Source organism: Zonotrichia leucophrys, chromosome 11, assembly GCF_028769735.1.
Source record: "Zonotrichia leucophrys gambelii isolate GWCS_2022_RI chromosome 11, RI_Zleu_2.0, whole genome shotgun sequence".
Lineage (NCBI taxonomy): Eukaryota > Metazoa > Chordata > Aves > Passeriformes > Passerellidae > Zonotrichia > Zonotrichia leucophrys.
The window spans coordinates 9594234-9619801 of NC_088181.1; the positions used below are offsets into that span (position 1 = coordinate 9594234).

General features: G+C 39.2%; 1 protein-coding gene across 1 annotated transcript in view; it reads right to left on the bottom strand.

Annotated features, from left to right (window-relative positions):
* SLC6A2 (solute carrier family 6 member 2) overlaps window positions 1–25568 on the bottom strand; it is a 60120-nt gene that overhangs the window by 17044 nt on the left and 17508 nt on the right. The window contains exons 2-9 of the mRNA XM_064722954.1: window positions 21697–21828; window positions 17768–18005; window positions 10173–10311; window positions 9319–9453; window positions 5427–5530; window positions 4595–4719; window positions 3753–3865; window positions 1099–1227 (exon numbers count right to left, since the gene is read on the bottom strand). Coding sequence (XP_064579024.1) covers window positions 1099–1227; window positions 3753–3865; window positions 4595–4719; window positions 5427–5530; window positions 9319–9453; window positions 10173–10311; window positions 17768–18005; window positions 21697–21828 — 1115 coding nt within the window. The remainder of the gene's footprint in view (window positions 1–1098; window positions 1228–3752; window positions 3866–4594; window positions 4720–5426; window positions 5531–9318; window positions 9454–10172; window positions 10312–17767; window positions 18006–21696; window positions 21829–25568) is intronic.

Genomic DNA, 25568 nt, shown 5'->3' on the forward strand with positions numbered 1-25568 from the left:
TGGAGGCAGTGGAATTGCACCCACTAGCATCTGTTCTGGTTCTTAACACTGAATTTCTTCTGATATTGTACTTCAGGAAATTTTATTGCAGCTGCAACTTTGAATAAACAGGAGCATGTTCAGGTATCAATAGAAATAGCATGGTATTAAAAGGGTAGATATTTTAAATATTTTTAGAGTTTCAAATATTTCTCAGTTTGAGGGAACTGGAGCAAAAATATTGGGGTATTTTAATGTAAGAACAACTTTGTTATTTATAAACTTAGGCCATTTCAGTAATGTTAATAATAGATGTGGAAACCATTTCTAGGGATGGAGAGAGGTTCAGCACCTCTGCTTTCATGATGGTTTCTTAAAGTTTCAGTTGTTTTCTGAGGGTTTTAGCATCTTTGTTTACAGGTCTCTCTCTGTCTTTTTACGGTCAAAAAAAAAGAAAATTCTCTTCTGCCTAGAACACATTAATTTAATTCCTTAATTAGTTATAAAAAGCCAGATGAGGCAAAACATTGTCTGATGGTAATGATAACTTATCTTGAATGTTTAGTAACTTGTATTTGTCTTTGTGCTTTATGTGGTGTTAACAGTAAAAGATGTCAAGATCTAGGAACATGAAGGAACACGAAGAAACGAGGTGGGGAGAGGAGGTCATTGCTCTGCACTCCTTCCATAAGAAGTGAGTGTCTTTTACTTTCTTTAAGAAGAGAACAGCCAGGTCTGGTCACTTGAAATTCGTAGTTCCTCACAGAGAAATAAGCTCTCTACACAATTCCATTTAATGTGACTAAAAAATCCAGCACCAAACCAAACAAAAAAAACCCCAAACAAATGCAAAAGAAAGCACACAGAATCAAATAAACCCAGCAGTACCACAGACAGTTGTTTGGGACAGAGACTTATAGGCTTGGCTGATAGCAAATTATCTTGTGCCAAAAACCAGAAAAACTTCATATATGTTAGATTAAAAGTGATGTTCTGAACAGAAGTTGAGAACTAAAATTAATAATAAAATATATTAATCTGAACCTATCCATATTTAATCTGACAAGGTTAATGGCATATTTTAGGTAATATTTTGATGGAAACTTTTGTTGTACTTACATTGGTAATGCAAAAAAGAGCAAGTAGGAAAGTGCCAAAAGAAACACCAAAGGTGAAGAGCTTTCTGTGCTGCTTCAGAAGGTGGAAATCATCTGCCAGGCCAGTGATGACAGCCTCCATCCCACCCATCTGAGAAGGGGAAGGCAAAAACTCTGGTTAAACACTACTGGCTGTGGAAATACAGACAGGAATGCACAGCAGTTTGTGAAATGAATACCCAACCACTCTATGGTTTCTGATATTTCAGCTGTAAGTCACTGGTGATATGAAGATTTATTTTCTCCTGGTAAAGGGCTGGGCCAGGGAACTGGACAGCAAGAGGGGAGGTGGTTGCTGCCATAGTTGCATCCTCTGAGGACTCCTGGCTGACTCAACAGAACAATAAGTACACAATACTTTGGGGAAAATAACATACATCTGAATATACTCTGGGGGAAAAGCTGCTAGCTTTAAGTAGCTAAGCTCCTTAAGATAGTTCTTAAATAAAGACAGGCAGGAAAAGCACTTAAAGGAAATGTACTGAACAAAGATTCACATTAGGCATTGATTAACAAAATCCAGTTTGACAAAAATCTTTACAGACTTGGAAGAATTACTACAAAAGAAGCTTGATGTAATTTTTTTGTTCACAACATGAAAGAATTTTACTTTGCTTTCTAGAAGTTAATGAGGAATATTAGCTATTGTTTTGCAATACAGGGAAGGTACTTTCCAAATTTTCATTTAAATTGCTGGATTATGTAGGTGGTTATGAATTTTCATTTCTTTATATTAATGAAAACATTCTGCCCCCAAACTCCATCAAAAAGCTTTGGAAAATAAATTTCAGTCTTTTATCATAGTAAACAAATTTATTTAATATTTTGGAGAGGCTTAATTCTATGCTTTTTGGGATGCTAAAAGACCAAGGCAAGACCTGAAGTGCCTGGTGCAACACAATAGCTAGTTAACAGGTGCTGACACAGCCTGTCTCTTCCCTATAAGAGTTTGATTAAAACATTCCTGGTTGAAACCAGTAACAGAGAATTATCACCATAAAAAGTACAGCAGAACTTGAGTTTTCTTTGGGAAATTATACAAATCTTGAACCAGTAAATCCTTCCCCTTTTAGAAGGAAAGAACTAAACTTGGCCACAGTTCACTAGTTCACTGTGTTTTAATTAGCTCCAGCAGAAAGCCTTTTCTCCATTTGTAGGAAAAATATGTTCTGTAATCTAAAGTGTCTTTGTCACTTCTGTTTCTTTACATTGCCCTACATTTACTGCTGCTGCAAAGTTAACTGTTTTGGATCTAGACACTTCTGAGCATAAATTTTCTCTTCCTTCTTTTCATTTGTCATCCTTTTCCTATTGGTCATTCATGTCCTTTCATTGTGCTAAACCCTTCATTTCAATCCTTTGTATTTGTTTACAGTTGAAAAATTGTCAAACTACAATCCCAGATATAATCTTCCCTCAAACTTTTGTCTAAGGATGCAAATCTTAGTCTATATAGACAAACTTCATTGACCTCAGCTGGAATCCAAAAATCTAAACACTTTGGAAATATTTAGTCCTGAATCTGACCTTTACAGCTTAGCCCTCACTCCACAAGATCTCATTCAGCTATTTGCCAATGATTATCAAAGCTTCCTACTGCAACTCCATATTTGTTTTAAGTTTTGCTCTTTTCAATGTCAATTCATTCTTTCCCTTTCTTGCCTTTGAAAAGGAATGAATTTTCCTGAGGTTGTAAGCAATTGAAACAGTGCTTTACCATTTCAGCAAGAAATTCCTGCATCAACTTTGTACATTCTGGACTTTAAAAGAGACTTCTATGCTTCGGAATAGTAAGAAACCCCTACTCTACTAAAGAGGATGAAAGTTTGTCCATGGTTCACTATTCCTTAAAGACCCTATTTGGTTCTTTAAGCTAAATATAACAGGATGCCTTGAGACCTCTTTGGTAGAAAAAAGCAGTACAAAAGTTGTTTGGGGACTTGGAATATTTTCTGGGATGAAGTTTCTGTGGTCCTGAATATCATGCTGTAAAATTTATCCAAGAGCAAATACACTTGTTAGACAGACATTTTACAGTAAGATTACAGGAAAATGAAACCACTATGGAAATATTCTGCCATGATTTTAAAATTGTGATTAAATTTACAGGAAAGTCTGCATCATGGCTTGTAGAAAAACAATGGGAGTACCTTCAGGCATTGTCTGTCTAGAGCAGATTAATGGATTTCAGCACATAAAATAATCCCTTCTAGAAACCACTCTACTTAATGTTTTATTTGTGTTTTGCAAGCAGGGTTCCAGAACCTTTTTGCAGGTTCATAGCAGTAATAGTTCATAGTAGTGTTGTTGGACCTTTAAATAGTAATAACTGTTGATGAACAGCCTCTCTGTAAAGTCATAAAAAAGTAGCAGGGAGTAAATATTTACTGACTTGTCCAAGATTTAATCTTTTCCTAAACCTCTTAATGACAGAGTGTCTTTATAATACAGTGAGTAATAGTTATTGCTATGCTGTCTATGACTGTGCAAACAGGTTTGGGAAATGTACACAATGTTTACTTGAAATGTAATCTCCTGCTAAATGCAAATGCCTCTTTAGTTACAAAATATGACAGGAAAAGAACAAAGTCAAATCTAGAAGGAAAAAATACTCACAGAACTGTCAATGCCAAGTGTAAGGAGCATGATGAAGAACACCACAGCCCAAAATGTGGATCCTGAAAGAGTTGAAATTGCCTCTGGGTACAGGATGAAAACTAAACCAGCTCCTGGAATAGAAAAGGGGAGAAAGAGGTGTCACTATTATGTTTCTTATCTTCACAAAAGTGCTCATTTTAATAAGATAAATCATGACTAAGTTGACTTTCATTTCAGTCCTTGTCATGCTCTGTGTATTGTTAAAACAAAATTTGCATTATACCAAAATATATCTAAAATGCTTTATTTACTCATGATGGTTTAGTATTAAAAAAACCCTGTCCCATTTTTTTTTTTCACTTTGAATAATATTTTGTTGGATTTGCAACCTTACTAGTTATTGTTCAGCTATGTAGTGGAGAAGGACTTGTGTGGACGTGTTGCCTCTGTTTGGCAAGAGAACTCTTGGATGTGATGAGAGGGGCAGGAGCTGAGGCCGTGGGTGACCTGTTCCCAGTGAGAGGATTATAGAGCTGAGCTTGGCAGAACCATCCAAACCAGTCACCTGGGGCACTGAACAGCAATGCCTTTGTAAGATTCTGTCCAGAATCTGTTTGTTGAATGGAAAAAACCTTTGGGGCAAGATTCTGGGGAACCTCAATTCAGTAGAGGTAAGGTGATGCAAGAACATTTACAGTTCGCATTTCAACAAGGGATTCAAACACAGAGTTCTAGTTCCGAGTAAGTTAATTGTTCACTTCCATGAGATTTTCACACACTTGTTGGAAACAAATATAATCATAATTGCAGAGAAATGGTGGGGCAGAAGGGTTAAAATTAATATAGGATTAACTTCCTACCTTCAGTAGCTACATCCTCAATTTTAACTTTGTGCTCATGAGCCATGTAGCCCAATATGGAGAAAATGGCAAATCCTGAGATGAAACTTGTGACACAATTAATGGTGCTAGTCAGCAAAGCATCCCTAAACAAGGAGAGAAGAGCAGCCCAGTGAGAGAAAAACTTTAAGAACTAGATGGGGATTTTCTTTAACATATTCCCCCTATCCTTCAGTTTACAATGCATTTATAATATATGTGCTTTCTGAATTTATATTTCATTAAAAAAGCAATGCTTGTTTTATTCCAAAATTTAATATTAACAAAACATCTAAATGCTGTGATTTCTCAGAAGGTGCAGAGTGATTCTGGTTGAATTTCCATGGTGGTGGTTCAGCAAAACACTTTAAAACTGACTTGATTTAAAGTGCATTCCTAAACTGGGGTGCAATGTAAAATATCAGAAATATAATCCCAAAGCACAGAAACACTTCTGGAAGCTGGGATCATTCTGCTTTTTGTTCCTGCACCAATAAGATTTCATCCTGTGTTCACTGTTGCACTTAATGGTACTTTTGAAAGGCAAACACCAGCACAGTTTACACAGCTGTCTAAAGTCCAAACCTAATCCTATTCTGCTTTGGAGAGCAGCAGATATCTTGGCAGGTTCCTGTTACTAAAATTTCACTCAAGAAGACAGTATTTCAAGATTTGGGTTGGTTACTATGTCTACACAAAACTCACCGTCATTAATATATGACTGAGAATAAAAGGATAGCTTAAAACTTCTTTTAGATGCAGTCAGAGTAAAATAAAATAATTTTGCAGCAATAATGGAAGAATAGGCTCTTACCTGTAGCAGTTGTTGTCGAACTTATTGTAACTGGCAAATGCAATTAAAACACCAAACCCAGCTCCTAAGGAGTAAAATATCTGAGTGGCTGCATCAATCCATACCTGCATAATGACAGTAACAGTGCCGGGGTCAGTTCAGCCACAAGGATACAGCAGCAGAAACGCAAGGAAGGGCTTTCAGAAAACAACTGGCATTCATGCCAAGGGGACTGTAAGTGTCACATGGAGCATGGCCCTGGTCTGGAATGGTCCCACCTGAGGTGGTGAGGGGGCAGCAGGAGCAGGGAAACTCCTCAGAGCACACAGACACTGCTGCCCTGCTGGGCTGTGCACTGGGACAGGGAATTCTGAGATTTCACCCAGCACTGAAATGATTGCAGGATTTTTCTCCTGAGTGACAGAAATGCTCTTGTTCCAAGTTAGTTTGGAATGTACAACCAGAAATCTAAAAATAGTTAATGGGTCAAGAGTTATAGGACATTTTCTTTCCCATACCAGAGCTTCCTTTGTGGGACTGTTAGTGCACTTTACATGATACTTCCTTGGTTCAGGATCTGAAACATGACAGATGTGCTGTGAACACTGTGCATGGTTCTCCATGCAGATTTCTCTCAGCTTTCTCACTTAGTTGGAGAAAGAGTTATTTCTGTGATAGTCATTAAATTTCAGTTTAGATGCAGCTTAATAATTTTAAAGATTCTCCACCAGTGAAAACATTTCAAAAGTATAAAATTTTCTAAAGTGTCCTTCCTACCAATATCCATTCATCCAGTCAGGAACAATGCTGCAGTCCTGGTTCCCTGAACCAGAAACCTGAAAATAGCCTTGGTTAACCCTCTTCTGTTGTTACACAGAGATTTTAAAATGAAAATCTTCAACAGAAGTAGTGAAGTCAGTGGTATGAATACTCAACATTTCTCAAAATGAGATCTGCAATGTTTGATTAAATCTGCCAAGGACTCTGAAAGTACAATGAAAAGCACTGGATTTCATCATTCATCCATCTCTACAAAATCAGATCTAATATATCTATTCAGCAAGAACTTTCTAACAGATCTAAGCAGCTTATGAGCTCCCTCTGCATTGGGAGTTCAGTGCTACACTTTTATATTTGGCCTAGTGGAAGGGCAAGAGTGCCTTCTCCCATGCTGACATGATATATGAAAGCACTTAGGCTGGTGATCTCTTTTTTTCTCAACATAGATGATGGATGCTTTCAACTGCTGCCTGCTGGACACTGTGAACCACTTATGGTACTCTGGATTTGTAGAAAAACTTAATTTTATGAACTGTGGAGAGTTGATTATTTGAAAGATAACATGAAGACCAGTCTATGGAGTGTTTATTGCTAGCCAGTGGATGGGAGGATATGATTTTCTCAAACTGTAGTTCATACAGGGTTTTATGGATTTCTTTCAATGAATAACACAACAATCCTGTAACCTTAATTCCTTACTCATTCTTTTTATATAGCAGCTATATCTTAATATTCTGCTTTCACACAAAGATCATACAGGGTTTTTCTCTCTGGAAACCATTTATGTGAATAGGAATGCAGAAAGAGGGATGCAGTCTCCTATGTTTGTTCTTGTTTTTTGAAAAATTCAGATAACTTTTCCTGTTAACAAAATTCCTGAAAATTTTAAATATCAAATTTGTTAAACCAGATCTGCACACTGCCACCATAAAACACTGGTTTTTAGTGGTTCTGTATCTCTCTTGTATCTTGCCAGTGCAGTTGTACTCACCCTTTCTCACTATTCAAGCACCCCTAAGCACGTGCTTAAATCCTGTTGACTCCCAAAGGATTTAAGCACATGCTGAACTATCTGTTGAGTAAGAGTCTTGGCTCATAACAGCTGATTAGGAAACAAATTGAGAAGATCAAGGTGAAGGGAAAGAAGAGCAGAAACCAGAAATTAAGATTAAATGTAAAACGTTCTCTTTGTTCTAATGAAGCAGGCTGTAAGAGAGCAGGGCTCATTCTGAATTCTAGCTCAGATTTCTCATTGTCACAGCTTCTGACCAATGTGTGATCTAACACTTGATGATAGAATACTGTTTTTATTTGTATTAAAAATCAACAAATAGGAACATTTTACAGTAGGCAGTCATCGGTATTTCCAGGCTTCTTCAGTGTTTAGGATAACTTATGTGCAGTGCAGTTTGTAACCCCACAAAAAGGGGCACACATTGACCACGGTCAGGGTGCTCTAAGGGCTCTTAGCCTTGGCAGAGCCCTCTGTGGGTCACCACCTGTGACTTAGGGGGTTTCTTTGTCAGATTCTTCATTTGGAAGAAATAGAATCATATATCACATCCATGATGCATTGACATAGAAATAAAGTGGGATTCTATTCTTTGGAGCCTGAGAATTAAAGATTAAACCCACATTGCAGCAGCAAGGATCAGCCTCCAAGGGGGAAGGGCTGGCATGACAAAGCAGTTGGTGCCACTTCTCAGCACAAGTGATCTTTAGTCTTTGATTATTCCAGTGTAACTTTTTGTTGTTTGAAAAATGTAGTCCTAGAAACAAATCACTTTAGGGTCATCTAAATGACCAGCTGCAGAAATATTAAGCCAAGAAAGGGCAGCACACAGAATGTCCTTCCAGCAGCAGAAGGGAGATGTGATTATGGAGGCCTGGTACGGCTCTATAGACACCTAGCTCAAGTTGTGGCGTTTATTTCCAAATAGCACTTAAAATATATAAGAAAAATATAAGCACCTGCTTTGTTCATCTTGACATCTTTATATTTGTGTATGAATAAATGTGAATTACTGGGGTGGCTACTGTCTTGTGATAAAGGTGGGTGAAAATCCCATATTTCGAGTTTGATTGGATTATTCCAAAATAGACATGGGGTCTGGATCTGTTTCTGAAGAAATGCCTGCTTTCAAATTTACCATTAAAAAGCCAGGAATGTATTCTTTGGCGAAGAATATTAAAAATATGTCTGTATTGTAACACTTGAGGGTTTTTTAATAATTTCAGAAAAATCTAGATAGGATTCATAGGAAAGGTACAGTGCAAATATGGACAGACTGTAGACATTTCTGAAAGCTGCAATTTTTCAAGATGGTGCATTTCCTTTTAGTAAAATGTCTCTTTTCAGATTTATAACCATTTGAATGGCCTTGTGACCCGTCCATAGGGATACTACTGTCTTAGAAATGTTTTATGTTTTTTTTAGTACAGTAGAGGGGAGTTAATGTAGTCTTTGTTTTTTGTAGGTCTAAAATGCTGCCAATTGCTTGTATTAGTGACTGTAGGTGTAGATTTTGCTTTACAATGTATGAAATAAGTCTTAGTTCCAAGTTACTCCACAAATTGGGTTGGTTTGTATATGTTCAATGATACAGTGAAATGTACATCACTTTCAATAGTAAGATAAGAACATCATACTTTTGAAAATCTTATTTGTATGAAGGACTATGGTTTGATTAGATTAGTCCTGATTTTGTATGTTTATCAAGGTTTGCATAGGCCAGTATTTTTATTTTCTAGGTTAATATTTAAGCTAGAGATTCAGAAAGCAAGATTTTCTTCTTGAGAGAATTCTTAGCCTTTTGAGTACTAAATTTTTGCCTGACTCCAATTTCCTGTATAAAGGATATTGCAGTTTACTGCATGCATAGTCAAACCATGGACTTTTTTAGGTCCTGTAAGTGCCTTCACAGAGGTGTTTTGTGATCTGAGTTGTTTGGGTTCAGAGTGAGATAGTCCTGTTTGGGAGAGTATGGAATGTTAGACTGTCAGAGAAAGGGGACCAGTGCTGAGGCAGAAGTGTGGCTATTTAATTTCAAAAGTTAGCTGTAATATTTTCAGTTTCAATAACAAGGGCAATATGTTTCATAATTAGGGAATGAGAACAGAAGAATACACTTACTGTGGCTTCTTTTAATCTTCTGAAGTCTATATGCAGGTATGCATTTATTCCATTGTATGCACCAGGCAGGGTTATTCCATGTATTAATAAGACAAATAATACAACATAAGGCAAAGTGGCTGTTATCCAAACAACCTGCAGACAACAAAAGATCCCAAAGGTTAATCAGCTGTTACAGAAGATGTAAGAATATGTCGCAAGTACAGCTGGCATTTTCTTGGTTTAGTCCATTCAGTTTGATGGAGAAGCTCTTTTCAGGACATGAGGGAAAATGCTGTTACATGTCAGGAATATTTTCATATATAAGTTTACAGATACCAGTAGGAGACAGTTTTGACAAAGAGAAGACAATGACAGTGTGTGTTAAGACTGCTGATTATTCCTCATCTCTCTGTTGTTTACTAAAAAGTGCAGTCATTGCCTGATGTTAAGTGATACTTTCATGAAAATGTACAAAAAGCTCTCAGATGTATCCAACTCTAGAATTTCTGTTGAGATATTTTGTGAGGGATGTCAAAGAGTGATTTCCAATGACTTTCATCAGATATTTCTCTTGACATGACATTTTATATAATAAAACCAAAGCCGCTTAGATCATTGAAATATTAGTACATTTGGCTGAGAAGAAGATGCACATTTAAGATAATCTTGTTTATTTAAAAATATTTTCTGGATGAAACCACCAATGCTGAATTAAAAATAGTACTTTTATAAAATTTTCAGCTGGAATGTGATAGTTTGTTCCCTGAGAATGCCTCAAAAACAGTGATTCATTCTCTTGCTTTCTAAAATTAGGGAACTTCTTAAAGTAGAAAAAGAATGCAGTCAAGACAGAAGGACAATATTAGCTCTACCTTTCCTGAAGTCTTCACTCCTTTCCAGAGACTAAAGAAAAGAATGATTACCACCACCAAGAGGCAGAGGGAGAGCTGCCAGCGGGGCAAGCCAAGGTCGTGGATTCCACGGCTCTCGTGCAGGTGCAGAACTCCCCTCCTACACCAGACACACAGAAACACAGTGAGGTCACTGGGGGGAAAAGGCTTTTGCTTTCTCATGCTGTGGCAGCAGTGGAGCCCTGCTGGCACCACTGGCAGTCAGTGGAGGTGCTTTGTGAAGATTCTGTCAACTCCTTCAAACTATGTCCAAAGCATGTCTTGAGCATGCCTTGTCTTAAGTAAAAGTTTCTGAAAGTAATCCTTTCTTTCATGAATAGAGAGATGTTTGTCCAATTCTGCTAACAAAATAAACTCTCAGAATTCAAATGAGTCAAAAAGAAAGGAAAAACCATTGGTAGTAGGACAACTAGAAATAGTGTTTTGCTTGCGGATTGTTGTTATTGAGAAAAGAATGAAAGTAGGTGAGAAAATGAGAAGAGAATATTATAGGGGGAAAGACTGAGAACAAACATTAACAGATGGAGCTGACAGTGGAATAAGGACCTATTTAATCAGGCTGGACAAAATGCAAGAGAAACAAATAAATTGTTTAAGCTTTCTGATATTCTAGTCAGAGCTCTACAAATATTTAATTAAAACATCACCAAGAACCAAACCACATGCACTAGAAATTAGGGATTTGTGCAGAGGGGCTTGGTTTATCCTAGGACTGCATCTCCTGTAAGGGAGTGTAAATTACATTTGCAATGAGATTGTACATCCAGGTTCCCAGAGTCCGTCCACCTCTCTGCAGGAGGGGCAGGAATGTGAGTAGCTCTCAATTTGAAGCTGCATTCAGACATTCTGGTTCCTCCCAAGGGAAATTTCTTCTCATTCTCTCCTTCCCTGTGCCCTCTTCTGGGAAGATTCTCCCAGTCACCCAAGAACTCTGGCACCAGTTCCTGCCCTCCTTCCACACTGCATTCAGCTAAAGGGAAAGAGTTCACCTCCACAGAAATCTGCAAACAGTGCTTTGTTAGTACCTCTGACTCTGTTTAGTCTTTGTGCAGCACTTGGGTCCCCTTTGATTTGGCATCAGACCCTGAACAGCCAACAGGCAGCTCAGCTGCTTGGTGCTCACACATAAACCCTGCTAAAACCAAATTATTGAGGAGGCAACCGGGCAGCTGCTCAGTAGGACTCAGTAAATGAAGGACCTAGTCATAGTTTTAATAACAGGAAATGTTGGAACCAATAAATTATTCTGTGTCTTGGCTTTCCCATCTGTAAAATAAGGATTGTAATAAATGTGTGCTTTGTCTCTACTCTGAGCAATTCAGAACTTATTATGGAAGTGGTGAATATTTGTACGTAAACAGGGAACCAAACCAGGAAATAAAGAAATGCCAAGGGTTGTGACCTGAAAATCACTCTGGCATTTTCACTCCAACACATTTAAGCTATAGCCAGAAAATAGGATTTAAGAGTTTTAGGTGTAGCATTCTCTGAGATGGTTTTGTCAGACTGGTACTTTCTAGGGGGCTTTATGTGTTATTCATCCCTGGACAGATTTATGTGATTGTCTTTTAGAAACTGAGAAAATTTTGCATAAATAGATCAAGTTTAAGGTCTTGGAGTAGGTCTCATTTTTTTCAATCCAAAATCAATCAAAATTTTTTTGTCCAAATATGTTTACCCAGATCTATAACCTCATTCTTTCTCTCTTTATTAGAAGCAAGTTACTTGTCTAAATTTGATGTGCTCAATAGAGGAGTGTCATTTATCTAAATTTTAGAGGTGTTGGATCAGATGGATTCAGAATTCAAGAATATCATCACTTCTCAATAAATTAGTATGTTAACTAACAAATGTACTTGTTAGTTAACATATTAAGTACTTCTAGGAACATCTAAGTACTTCTAAAAGTTAGTGGTCATATTTGTGAGATCAAACCCAAACAACTTGCATAAATGAAGAATCAGCAAAATGGATCAGGTGTCCCAAGATATATTCCCTATTCTGGTAGTTAGACTGTTTTTATGATTTATAACTTAATGTAAATTGTAGACTGAAGATGCTAAAAGAACTGTCAGTGTATACAATGTGCAATCTATAGAAATTAAATTGCATACTGAATTTAGAAGGCAATTTGAAGCATGATAATTGTGCTCAATTAGAAAGCTCTTTACATGCATCTTCTGTGTTATATATTTGGGCAGCCACAGTTCAGTCACCATTGCTGCCAGTTTCATTCAGAGCATGAAATGTGATTTTCCTTTACCTGAGGAAGGTTAGGCTATCTGCATGATGTGGATAGAGCCCTTTTTGCAGAGTTTGCCAGGCTCCAGGTGTTCTTATTTCACAAATAGCACTACTTACGTTCAGCTTACAGTGAGCTGTGGTTTTCCTGGCAGTTTGTGCCCACACAGCAGTGTGAGGTAGAGCCTGTGGTACAAATCCTGCAGAGCTGAGCTGGCTCCATGCAGGCTGGCCAGCAGGGTGTCTGTGACTGGGCTGGGGTGCAGGGCAGAGGGAGCAGGGGGGCTCCCCATGAGCTGCCACAGGGTGTCTGTGACTGGGCTGGGGTGCAGGGCAGAGGGAGCAGGGGGGCTGCCACAGGGGTGGCCTGGCTCAGGCCCAGCTCTGCCATACCCAGGGCTGCTGTCCGAGCTGCTTGGGTGTCTCTGGATGCTTTGCCAAGAGCTCTGAGTAGGCACAGCTGCAATGCTGAAGGATATCCTGGCTCTGGGCACTGCTGTCCTACAGCCCAGAGCCTGGAGAGCAGCTGAGCCATCTGAGGTGCAGTGCTTGTGTGAGCCCTGTGTGCCTCCCCCCACCCTGGGGTGCTGGCCACAATCCAGGGGGATGCAGCAGCATCTGGGTTTTCTCTAGATATTTCAGCTCCCTCTTGTGTTGGAGAATGGAGCTGTGTCATGGACTGCAAGCTAGATTTTGGGAAACACATCATTTACCAGTGCCACCCTGGCTGGCTTATCGTAAGTTAGTATTTGTACTTAATCACAGGACAGACCAAGTTGGAAGGAACCCTCAAGGATGGTTGAGTACAAGTGCTACATCTGCATAGGACATCTCTAAGAAATGTCCACATCTCCCATGCCTAAGAGCATTATTCAATCACTTCTTGAATGCTGTCAGGCTTGGGGCTGTGACCAGTTCCTTGGGGAGCCTGTTCCAGTGGCCAGTCACCCTCTGGGCGAAGAACCTTTTCCTGATATCTGACATAAATCTCCCCTGACACCACTTCAGGCCACTCCCTTGGGTCCTGTCACTGTCACCACAGAGAGATCAGTGCCTGTCTCTCCTCTTGCCCTCTCGAGGAAGCTGTGACTGCACTGAGGTCTCCTCTCAGGCTGAACAGACCCAGTGACCTCAGCTGTTGCTCACACAGCTTCCCCTCAAGGCCCTTCCCCATCTTTATTGCCTTCCTTTAGACGCTCTATAATATCTTAATAACTTTTTTATATTGTGGTGCCCAAAACTGCCCCAGCACTTGAGGTGAGGCCCCCCCAGAGCAGAGCAGGACAATCCCCTTCTGTGCTCAGCTGTCCCTGTGATGACCTGATGTCACCCTGGCTGCCATGGCCCTCCTGACTCATGTCCACCTTGCCATGGACCAGGAGGGCCCTTTTCATGGCCCTACTTTCCAGGACCTCATTCCCTGTCTGTCTCTACATCTGGGGTTGTCCCACTGTAGGTGAAATTTCTTTTTGAATCATGGTAATAGAGGGAATGTTTATCTCAGTGCACTGAAAACTTTATTCTCCCACTAACTTGGCAATTCTGACCTCCTTTGCTGCTGTGCCCCACTTCAGCACATTCACGATTTTCCAAAATTTACTGTTTCAGAAGAGCTGAATGGAAAGGCCAGATGTGATTAGCAGAACATAGGGGTATCCACTCTAATTAGTTCTTTTTGCCTGATAAAGTTTTTAAAAGCATTCTTAGGTAGAATTGCTTGTGCTGACTTTTGAAGTGGCGTTTTCTCTTTTGGGAGAAGTTGCTTCCCAATTGTTTAATGGGGATGGATTCCTGCATCTTTGGGTCCACAGCACTGATCACTCCATTTGCTGTCATATTGAACCATGCGGAGCCTTTGCCTGAGGTGGCATTTCCAGTGAAGACTTGTACCCTAAAGCCTATTGGTCTATTAAATGTATTGGTATACAAAAGTAACCTTAGGGTGAGGAGTTTTTTTGTTTTTTTTCAGGATGTTCTTGGTTCACACACTACTCATACATTTCCTGAACATGATGTTCATAAATATGACAAATGAAGACTGCTGTGAGTGAATTCCTTGTTCTTAGGTAGATTTTTGCAATTGCTCACAGCTGGGCAGATTTGTGAATTCTGTGAATTTCCTTTGCTGAATCTGGCATGAAAATTTCCCTGTAAAATTTCTCATGCAGAAAGAATGGCTTACATCCCCGAGAAAAAGTATTGTCAGAGGGGAATAGCTGTAGCCCAATGATGTTGACATTTTCACTGTTTTTTCTGAAAAAATGGCCAAGATATGTTTCTACAACAGATTGTGATTTCTTGCAGGCACAGTACCTTGTGAGAAGAATAGTGCTTTTGTTCCTCTAAACTGGTATTTTTAATTGTTAGCATAAATGAAATCAGGATGGCAACAGACCTTTTGCAGACACAAGAATGGAAAGAACAAATATGAAGTATGCTCATGTTTTTCCAAAAAAGAAGAAAGGTTTATCTTGAATTATTTTAACATGTGTGGAAAGGATAGAAGGTTCTTTTCATTTTCTGTGTTTAATTCCAAACCACTGAAGAGGGAAGGAATTAAAGTAATGTGTATCCCTAAAGAAATGTGGAGTTGACATTTTATTCCTAACTGGAATATTACTAGCTATTACTTAGCAGAAAGGCACCAGTTGATATTGGATTTTAGCTTGCCAAGTTTACAGTGTACAAATACTTTATAGTTTATTTTAAGCATCTCTAATGAAGTATTGTAGAGATCCTGCTCCTTCCTGTTGTAAGAAGTTGTCCCCATGACATCAGTGGTGCCTTGGCCTGAATTAAGCCTCTACAACTGAAACCAGACTTGGTAAAATGAAACTCTCTAGAAGGCCTCAGTGTAGAAGGGCTTCAAACTTAAGATCTGCCCAGGTCTTGAGGCTTGAAAACAAAAGCCAAATATGTTCTTCAAGGTTCTCCTGTCAGTGCCTTGGCATGGAATTTGCAACTTGAAATGATTTCTTCCAAGTCTGAGACTTAGAGGTTTCTCTCTGCTTTTCCTTCCAGCCAGATACTGGACAGCTGATAGATTTGGCCTAGATTGCAAGTTTTCCCTTTTCTCACTCAATAGAAGTAGTGACAACCAGCATATTTCTGCTGAATTTGAGGTACCTTTCTTGTAGTATTTGGTGAACTGTCACATCACAGCACTCCCACTTCCTCCTACAGTTTATTCCTGTGCTGCTGGAGATAGAAGCAGTCAGCTCTGGCAGCTACAGGGCTTTAGGAAATAATCAACTCTAAATCCTTGGTCAGGCCAGCTTAGCATGAAAGAATTATGTCCCAAAAAGAAGTGTCTGTGTCTTTCCAGAATAATCATACCAGCTCTCTGCTTGAGTTCTGTCTTGGAAGTACCTCTTTTCAGTCACTCTCCAACTGCAAGATAAATGTTTGGTGTTTCTGGTCTCCCTGCTTCCCCCTCAGCTTGCCCACCAAGGCGAAATGTTGTGTGTGAGTGTTCTGATGTAACTGTACAAACCAAAAAACCAAGTTTAGGCTGTATCCCTTCCCATTTGCTTTTGTGACTCTGGCACAAAATATAAAACTTTATAATCAAAAGATTCAACTCTCTTTGTTGTAAGAAGAGCTGGGCATGAATTGGGTTATTTGATATAGGAAAGAATCTGTTTTCTGATTCAGTTTATAGGTTGGATGGGAATACACTGAGACTTTGTTGGAGTTTGGGTTGACACCTGAGCTGTACAGCTGGGCCTGATGAGCTCATCCAAATACTGGATAAGTGAATATAATGCCCCTTGTGATTCCCTGTTTTTACAGCTGGGAAAACAGATGTTATAGAGTGTTTTAGTTAAGTGGTTACCCTTCTCATTTTTGCAATGTAATCTAGTCATTAATAAGTACAGGGTCTAGTGACCTAATTACAGCTGTGAAATTCAGGGATTAAAGCAAAATGAAACGTCAAATTCCCTTTTTGTTCTTACCTTCTGAACACTGCACCTTGAATCTTATTCATGAAGAGGAAAGGACCATAATATTTCAAGTTTCAGTGTACAGACAATCATTAATTGAGCTGTTCCCCAGATCAGTGAAAGTAAATCAAAACATCATTAATTGATTCTACCACAACCTCACCCACTACAAAGTCAAAATCATTACTCAAGCATGAGGTGATAGCAGAAGTTGCTCAGAACCATTTTAAATAATAAAAAGGCGAAGCAGGAAGGTAGGAATTGCATTTTACTTCACTAAGACTTAAGCCTTTTATTGTAAGGGCAGTAGATTTCACAGCTGTCATTATTTGCCATTTCAGTAAGCTCCTTTGAACTCAAGCCCCCATCTTGTTTTCAAAGCACTGAGTTTCGTTTACCCAAACCCCTGCCAGCAGTTTGTGTATCACTACTGATCTTTCACTGCTGTCTTCAGAGAAAAACAGTGGCCACAAATGTTAAAGAGCTATAAACAGAGACCCCAAGATCCCTGCTGGTTATTTATGGTAACAGTGTTTTCCCTTTGTTTCTACAAGGTTGGACTAACTGCTTAGCAGGTGTGTGCCCTAATATCTTTCTACTCCAAACACAGAAATATTAATTGATTCATTATTCAGATTAATTCAACAGCTGATTCAGTAGCTTGATGCTCATCCCCTTTCTCCTAATCAAATCCCATTTTCCCCTATAAGCCCATAATGAAAATATTTATACAGAGTTTGGTATCTTTGTTTTATAGTTCAGTTATTAATTTATATACCTTTTGGGTTTTGATTCCAGCTGCTTGATTTAAGCCTGCCTTTGCCTGTCTCAGCCCAGGCTGCAGAACACTCTTTTGCTTAGGCATTGCTAAAAGCCTGTTCTTCTGCAACCCGGCTCTTTTCTCCTGCTCAGTTTTTTATCTCACTTCACTGAACTGTTGAAGCAGTGGAACAAACAGAGGTCTGCTGTCTGAAATTTTGTGAGTAGAGCAGCAGTCTAAATCTGTGAACAAATGGTTATTTTAAAGCCCTAAATTCAGCTCAATTTGGCATGCAGTCACCTCTGTCAGAATATTGCTGTGTTTCCTTGCCCTAGCAAAGCTGGTGCAAGGAAAAGTGGCACATAGAGAACCTTTGTGTCTTGTCCAGTCCCATTTTGCTCAGCAGCAATCACAGCATTAGTACAGGAGAAACCAAAGATCAGAGGCAAAAAGTCAGTCACCCAGGCATACAGACCAACATTACAGCTCCATTTCACCATTAGTCTTCTGATGCTTGCTATGGAGGCTGGATACAAACTATTTTACCTTCAAGAGGAAACTCCCTTAGACACAGAATTTTGAATAAATAGCAAAGTTAGGTCAACACTTACTCATAAAATTCAGCTGCAGGAGTGAGCTTGTACTTGGAGTATTTAGTACCATTGCCAAGCACTGATGCATTGAAGAGTTTTGGATCTGTACAGTTTGGGCTGTTCCAGCTGTTGTGGCAGTTTGTCCAGGGGAGCTCAAATGTGAATGATGAAAATAGATAATACAGAGACCAGGCTATGATAACGTTGTAGTAGAAACCCACGTAAAGAGCTATGAGTATCACTGCATAGCCTACACCTAAAGACAAAGGAAAACTAGATTACACATTGCATTTGACATGCCACAGTATGCACAAACTGGAATTAAACTCAATGATACATGATTGCAAATTAATTTTAGGTCTTCACACCAATAGAAAGGAATTTTGGACATTTGCGTACGCATATGCGGACACAATGTACCTGACCTCTAAACAAAAAATTACAGAAATGGTTCTGGAAAATGACTGGCTTTTATCAAATCCAGTTGTTTGTCAGAAAAAGAAATTAAGCAGTGCAATGTCAAAATTTGTCCTTGTACAACTCCATTGCTGATTTGCTTCCAATGCAGAAGATTGCAAGCCCATGTTAGGAGTGAAACTCACTTCATCTTCGTGACGTCAGGGACCTTGGCAACTTCTCTTGGAAAAGTAAAGCTGGACACTTAAATGAAGTTTCCCTATGCCTCATGTTCCCACCCTGAACCAGTTTAGAACAGACACTGATCCCTCTCTTGTTTCTTTCCCATTACTACTCTCTGTATTGGCTTCCATCAGCATGTACCTGGCTCCAAACCATGCGTGAAACAGCCTGTGCTCCTCCACTGAGGGCTCCAGGTGGTTTTGGGCATGCCAGTAAAACTTGGTGAATATCAGGTTGGGGCTAAAAACTGTGTGTGACATTCAACCCCTTTTACTATCTCTCCAGGATTACAGAATTCAGAGTATAAGAATTCTCTTTCGACTTTGAACATTTGCTTTGCATTTTTGCATATCATGAAGTGTGGCTGGAGGGTCTCTTAGCAAAAGCACCCCAGAAAGTGCATATTCTCCTCATGAAAATGGATATTTTCCAACAGTTTGGGAGGAAGCTTTGGTACAAATGTTGGACCCCAATAAAAGTTGGTTGGCAGAATTGTTCAGAGATCTTGCTTTGCCCTCAATCATTCCCACTGTGTGTGCAGCTTTGTTCCCTGAATCCTCCCTCAAAGTTGTATGTGCTGCATATAAAAGGTAGGGAGTACAGTTATTTTATCAATGTCATCACTGCCACAGTGGCTACTGTCACAGCAATGAAGTGCAAACCTTTACTTCTATTTTTCTTCAGTTTAATTTTTGGCATTGGAGGCCTAATAGTTGGAGATTATTAAGCTTTCTTATTTCTTTATAAAGGAAGGAAGTAGCAAACACTGTGAGTATTAATCCAGGTTTAAAATTTGCATAAAGAACAGAAGCTCACCCTGAAGGAGTTGGCAGTTCAAAGGCTGCTGCATGTACAAAAGTTACTCTTTGCTCTGCAGGAGTCTTTTAACCTGTAAACCAGTTTGCTCCTCCCTAACAATGGGGAAATAATTGTGAAAGTAAAGATGAAACTACTTTCAAATCCTTGGTGCTTAAATGAATCTAGTACTTGAACACTTGAACTGTAGTGACACACAATAATCAATAGAATGGAGAGGAGAGGGGAATCCCCAAAAAGAAGAATTCTTAAGTATTAAGGTGAATGCTAAAACAGTAATTATGGATAATATATTAAATATTAAAATTAGATTTTGTTGTTTAAAAAAATTTCTGAAATTCCTCCAGTCCAGGAGGACAAGAGATGTTTAATATCAAGACTAAAAAATACTGAATCAAATGTGTTTTAAATAGCTCTTCTCTGTGAGCTTAAGAATGTTCAGGAATGAATTTGCTTTTATGTTTCTAGATTTTCTTAAAAGTAATGCTGCACCACCCACAGTCTAAAATAGACTCTGGAAAAAAATGCAGAGATGAAAACAGACTGTGTTACAAAGGTTACAGGGTATATTTGTAATTGCATGTGTTATGATAGCATCTCATTAGAAGTAGAGTGCTTAGAGTTCATAGCAATAATATTCATAGCTAAAATTAGAACTATAGTGCTGTTCATTTAGAGAAGCTGTTATGAATTTGTGTAGACTGTGTACTTTTCCTTTGAGTGAGAGTTTTGAGTTGTCCCAGAAACAACTCCAAAGCACTAGCAGTAAAATGTGTTTGCATGTTATCAGAGGTTTTTGTAAAAACTTTAAAAGTACTGAGTTTATAGGAGGTGTAAATGTCTCAATGCTTATGACTTTTTGAGAATCAAATATACTATTCTATATTCTTGTAATAAGAAACTTAAAAATCAACAGTAATGTATGTTTAGTCCACCTTGAAAATGTCAGCTTAAAAACACAGCTGGAATGTCAACAAGAATATACATGAAATAAGTTCTATTTTCCTTTCTCATAATCTTTTTCAATCCTGAAGTCAACACAGAATACCTCTGAGCACAGTGGTATTTGGCTCAAATGCTTTGAGATCCTGAAGGTCTAAGTTTTGCATTTAGGTTCTCAAAGTCCTCATTCTCATCCAAAAGTATATTAATAATACCAACAGGAGTTTTTATTGAGCAAGGGTATTCAGGTTCCTGGGTGCTGGGATGAATTTTATCTCCCATGACAGGATTATGGAAGGGCCAGGTAAATCCATAGGAATGAATTTAAAAAATTTGAGGCACATTATTTTATTATTTTTTGTTGCATTGCTGATTTTGCTGTGAGTTTTGGGTTTGATTGGTAGGAAAAACCCCCTTCACATTTCTTATTGTGTGGCACTAGACTGCTTGAAGAGGAAAGCTGTGTTTTGAGAAAGAAGGCTAACATTTGCTCAGTGTAACCTATATCCAAGCAGCAGATCCATCAAGTTTGGATTGCTATTGTTAAGCTCCTCAGCTTTTGCCAGTCCCAGGATGAACATGATCTGAATTTTAAGGTTCTAAGGTCAGCTGAACTTGTCTGGTTTAATTTCAGATATGTCTGTTTTGAAAAGGCTTTTACATAAGATTTTAGATACAGTCTGGTATACATATAAAGGAACTTACATTTTTTGCTGGCAAGCAATGCTTAAAAATTCTAGAGGTTCCTTAACAAATACTTGTTTCATGTACAGAACACATGTGGCTTCTTTCACACATTGATCATTTCCTGATCAAAACCAAACACCCTGAAGCACCTAACCTATTTTTCCTTGCAGAATGATGCATGCACAAACAACACTCCACAGCTTTTTATTCAGTGATGCTGGAGAGTTAATCCTAGTGGTAAACACTCAATAGTAATAATGTTCAGATTTTATTAAGTGTTTTTCATTGCTAAATCTGAAAGGCACTTTATGAAGACTGCCAGAATCATTGCTCCCACTTCACAGGCAGGAAAACTGAGGTACAGAGATACCACAGAAAACTCCTGTGCTGTTGCAAGCCTGGTAGTCAAACCCAGAGTCTTCACAACTCCATTTTACTGTTGTAGGCACTGGGGTATGTTGGCTCCTGCACAGAAAGCTCCATGCCCTCAGTGGAGAAGCCAATGGGGAAGATAGGGCTGAACTAACCTGGATGGGATTTGGTATTTCCAACATTTGGATTGGCAAACCCCCTCTCCACCTAGAGATTCCCAGTTCCTCCCAGTACACAGGGGAAAGGGAGGGCAGGGCTGAGCTCCTCCTGCTCATTGCCCTCTCTTACACTCAGCCAGCAATCACCCTGAAGATGATTTCTGTGGCTTTTCCCATTTTGTGCTTCACCTTTGGTAACACAAAGCCTTCAAGGGCTGGGGGAAGGTCACCAAATACACTTTGTCTGTGAAAGATGAGAGATCCTTAGGTTGTCTGTGATCACACGTGTGTGGCACCCCCAGGTGCTGTTCAGGGGAGCAGAGGAACACTCACCTTTGAAAACTGGACAGATTTTCCAGACAGTGGCAGCCCCTTCTCTGTTATATTGTCCCAGTGCTAATTCCATATAGAATAGGGGCATTCCAGCAATGATTAAGAAGAGGATGTAGGGAATAAGAAAAGCACCTGAAAAGACAGTAAAGAGACATTGTAGTCTTTGGATTGGTTGCATTTTTCTTTCTCTGGTGCTTACTTTTACCAATTAAAGACAAAACCACTGCTTATGGAAAATATAAAGGAAATATCAGGAAGGAAGAACCCATGTATTCTTATCCCTTTTCTGCATTTTTTAAAGGTCTCAGATACAGAACCCTGAAAGAAGCTATAGGCTGTAACTCCTATTTCCCCTTAATGTTTCCTCTCTGCTTTTTGGCTTTAAAGACAAAAAAAAAAAAGTGTCCCTGAAAAGTAATCCCAAACTGAAGAAAAAAAAAGTTGAACACACTTGCAGAGCTGAAAGGGAAAGGGACTATGAAACATTTTTTAGGTTTTATTTTTAGTGCAGTATTTTCAGAAGGGAACACAGATCCAACAACAGAAAAGAAAAATGTGAAATCCTGTAAGTGCAGCTTAAACCACTGTGTGAAGTGTCTGCAGGAACCTCTGGCTTGAAAATTAATTTCTACTGGCTAATTATATAGAATTTGGACTCTCATGAATTATTTTGGATTTTGCTATAATAAATTTCCTTATTCTTATGAAATGGGTTAGACAACACATCCCTTTCCAACCTAGTGGTGCTCGTGGCCATTGCTGTGGAGGACGTGGAGGCTCCTGCTGGCCCCAGGACAGCACCTTGATGCTGCAGCAGGACAGAGCTGGGGCTGCTGGCACCTCCCTGGGGCACTTCACAGGGCTGAGCATCGTCCTGGGAGTCTGTACTGTCACTGAGAAACTGTCACCATTGGGAAAATCCTGGTGTGTGAGCTGCTGGAGCATAAAAAGTATTGCCAGCTGAAATACAAAATGATCACCTAATGCAGAAACCACCTGAAAATTCCTTAGCTATTTCATATGATCCAGATAACAGAGATTACCCCAGTGCATGACTACACGTGATGCTACAAAGCAATTATAGCTGGTGTCATGTTTAATAACTGTGGGCTCTGACAGATCTCTGCTTTGTGGCACAAGCAAAGGGTAGTTTTTATTACATTGCACAGCTCGCTTGGTCAAGAAAAGTTCAATTAATATTAAACTTGCCTGTATGAAAAACATTATTGGATTGCATTAATAACTAGAGAGCTGACAGAGTAATTACATACACGGAATAACTGACTAATGTTCTTAGGAGTTACCTATGAAAAGGAAGCTAGATTGTGAATATCATGGTTCAATTTTTCAGCAAAAGAAAAAAACAGCAGTTTTTTTGACTATTTCTCCTAATAGCAAGTGGTACAAACTTTTGCAAACCTTTAAAAGCTGTTGTATTGGTTTAGTAATTTGAAAACTTGCCCTGTAAAAGGAAGTAAATTTGTATTGCTCCTAAATTTATACACTTACAGGAGATAATCTGGAAACATGACTGTATCTTTTTAAAACGTGCCAGTAAGCACAATGAATTACATGTTTAAAAAGTATGTTTGAAACTATTGTTATGCTTTTAAAAGTCTGAACAGTTTTTTCTTTACCTTTTGAGCTTGCTTTTCACAGATGTTACTGGTGTAAGCTGCCTTGCATCACTGCTCAGAAAGGGAATTTTGACTACATACTGGAGAATAGAATGGAAAAACAAACTCTCCTCTCTTAGTCATACCACCAATCTACTTCTAAAAGTAACGTGCTGTAGCATAATGGTAAGGACAATGTATTCAGCATTCAGTCATAAGTTTAGTCATTTGAAATTTGAAACCTTGAAAGGTATGAAACAGGCAAGGTATATCAACAGAAAAAATATTAAAATTAAAATATATTGGTTGTATAGCTTTGGGGACAAGAACCTTCTTCACGATGGAGTGTAATGTAAAATGTTGCATTTGCATAAGCTACTACATTATCAGTGATACATGGTTTTGGTAATATTTTAGTGTTGTTTATAATCTGTTTTCTATGATTGCCATGTTGAACTATTGTATGTTTGAGTACTGTGCAAAAAAAAAAAATTGTATTCATCAGATTCTTAATACCCTGCAGTTCCAAGCTCTCTTCAATGTTGAAACATACTCAGCAAAATCAATCTGGGATACTACATATTGCTTTCACTATATCTATTATCTGGAAAAATTATTTTAGGTGGTTTTACTGTCAGATTTCCTGCAAAGGAGCTTTTGAAGTGCCATGCTTGTCTTGCTTTGATCATATCACAGCGTGTGGAGCTGACTCACAAACCTGGCTTGTATTTGGGAGGTATGGAGTTTGCAGGGAGTGATGTTTGATTAATGTCATGAGGCTGTGGAAAACATGATGCCTGTTCAGACAAATTTGGATTTGAGAAGATTAATCCTAGAGATGTGTAGTGGACATATGTATTTAATGCCAGTTTAAAATGCTCAGTTTTTAAAAGTATGACTAATCTCAAGATGAACTGTGAGGTGTACTGCACTTAGGCATACTTGCTCAAGTGTCATCTGTTTGGCTGCGAGTCATTCCAGGCTTTAGTTATAGGAGGTTTCTTTCTTTTTTTTTCTTTTTTTTCTTCCCCCGCCCTGCCCCCGCAAGGGATTAATAAGGTGTGGTGTAATTTTCATCAAAGAGCAGTTACACAGTATGGCAGGGTTTTGTAGCTGGGTTACTTTTCAGGTGCTAAGTGATTGAAGTATTTTGAAATTAAGATAAATACCAAAGTAAGGATGCTTAGTCATATTAGTTTGACTTAATGTTTTGGAGTTTTCTGGAAACTTCTTGTTTAGCAGCTTCTGGTTAGGTAAAAAAATAACAAAAAGTCAGGTATTTTTGTAAGCATCTTTGTATTTGCTTTTATTTTCCTTGCCAATATCCAGAATCAATTCTCATGGTGTTCGCTCAACCCTCTCTGAGATCAAGGCCCCTTTGAAGAAAAATAAATGATGGTCAAAATACCATTCAAATTTCCCCATGAAATAGATATAGAATAGAATAGAATGGTCTGCAAATGCTTGTGAACAGCCTGTGTGGGAGCTGACCAGCGTCACCCTGGGCCTGCACAGGGCCTCTGTCTTAGGGCTGTTTAGGAGCAGTGTCCTATGAGCAAGAGGTGCTGTTTGGAAGAATTTTACAGTCCTGTTTGTGTGAACATTGTGTGGGCCAGAGGCAAGGCAGTCCTGGTGGTCCTGCTGCTTTAGATCCAGCGGTGTGAATTGAAGCACAGCCCAGCCTCCCCTGCAGGAGCACTTGCTGTTAATGCCTGCCCTGTCTGGAGGTCAGAGTGCTAGGAAGGGTGGCACCATGTGTCCCTCCTGCCCCTGCCACCAGCCACAGAAACTGCAGGGCTTTAACTGCATGAATCCAGTGTCACATTTGCATAGTCCAGAGAGCTGAGCTCTTAGGAAGCAGAGCTTGGCTAACACTTCCTTCAAGCCTGCCAAGACCTCCCTACCTCGGCGAGCTGTGCGACCGCGGCCTTGGCAGGAACGCGCCGATCGCACTCGAGGCCGTTCCACTCCCCTCGGTGGGAGCATACAGCTGCATCCCAAAGGCTGCACTGCTTTCAGCAATCCCTAATGGCTCCTAATTCCCTCTGCAGCTAAAAAGCTGAAGTCATTGACATCTGTAGAACAGCTCTGGTGCAAGAGCCGTTCTTGACTCTCTTCTGAGTCACTTGCAACTTGAAAGCCACAGGTTGGCCTCAGGCTGTTGTGAACTGCTGCATCTCTGTCCTGACAGATTTCACAAGATCCACACATGTCCCTTTAAGGCACCAGTGCAAATATGGGGTTAAGACAGGCTAT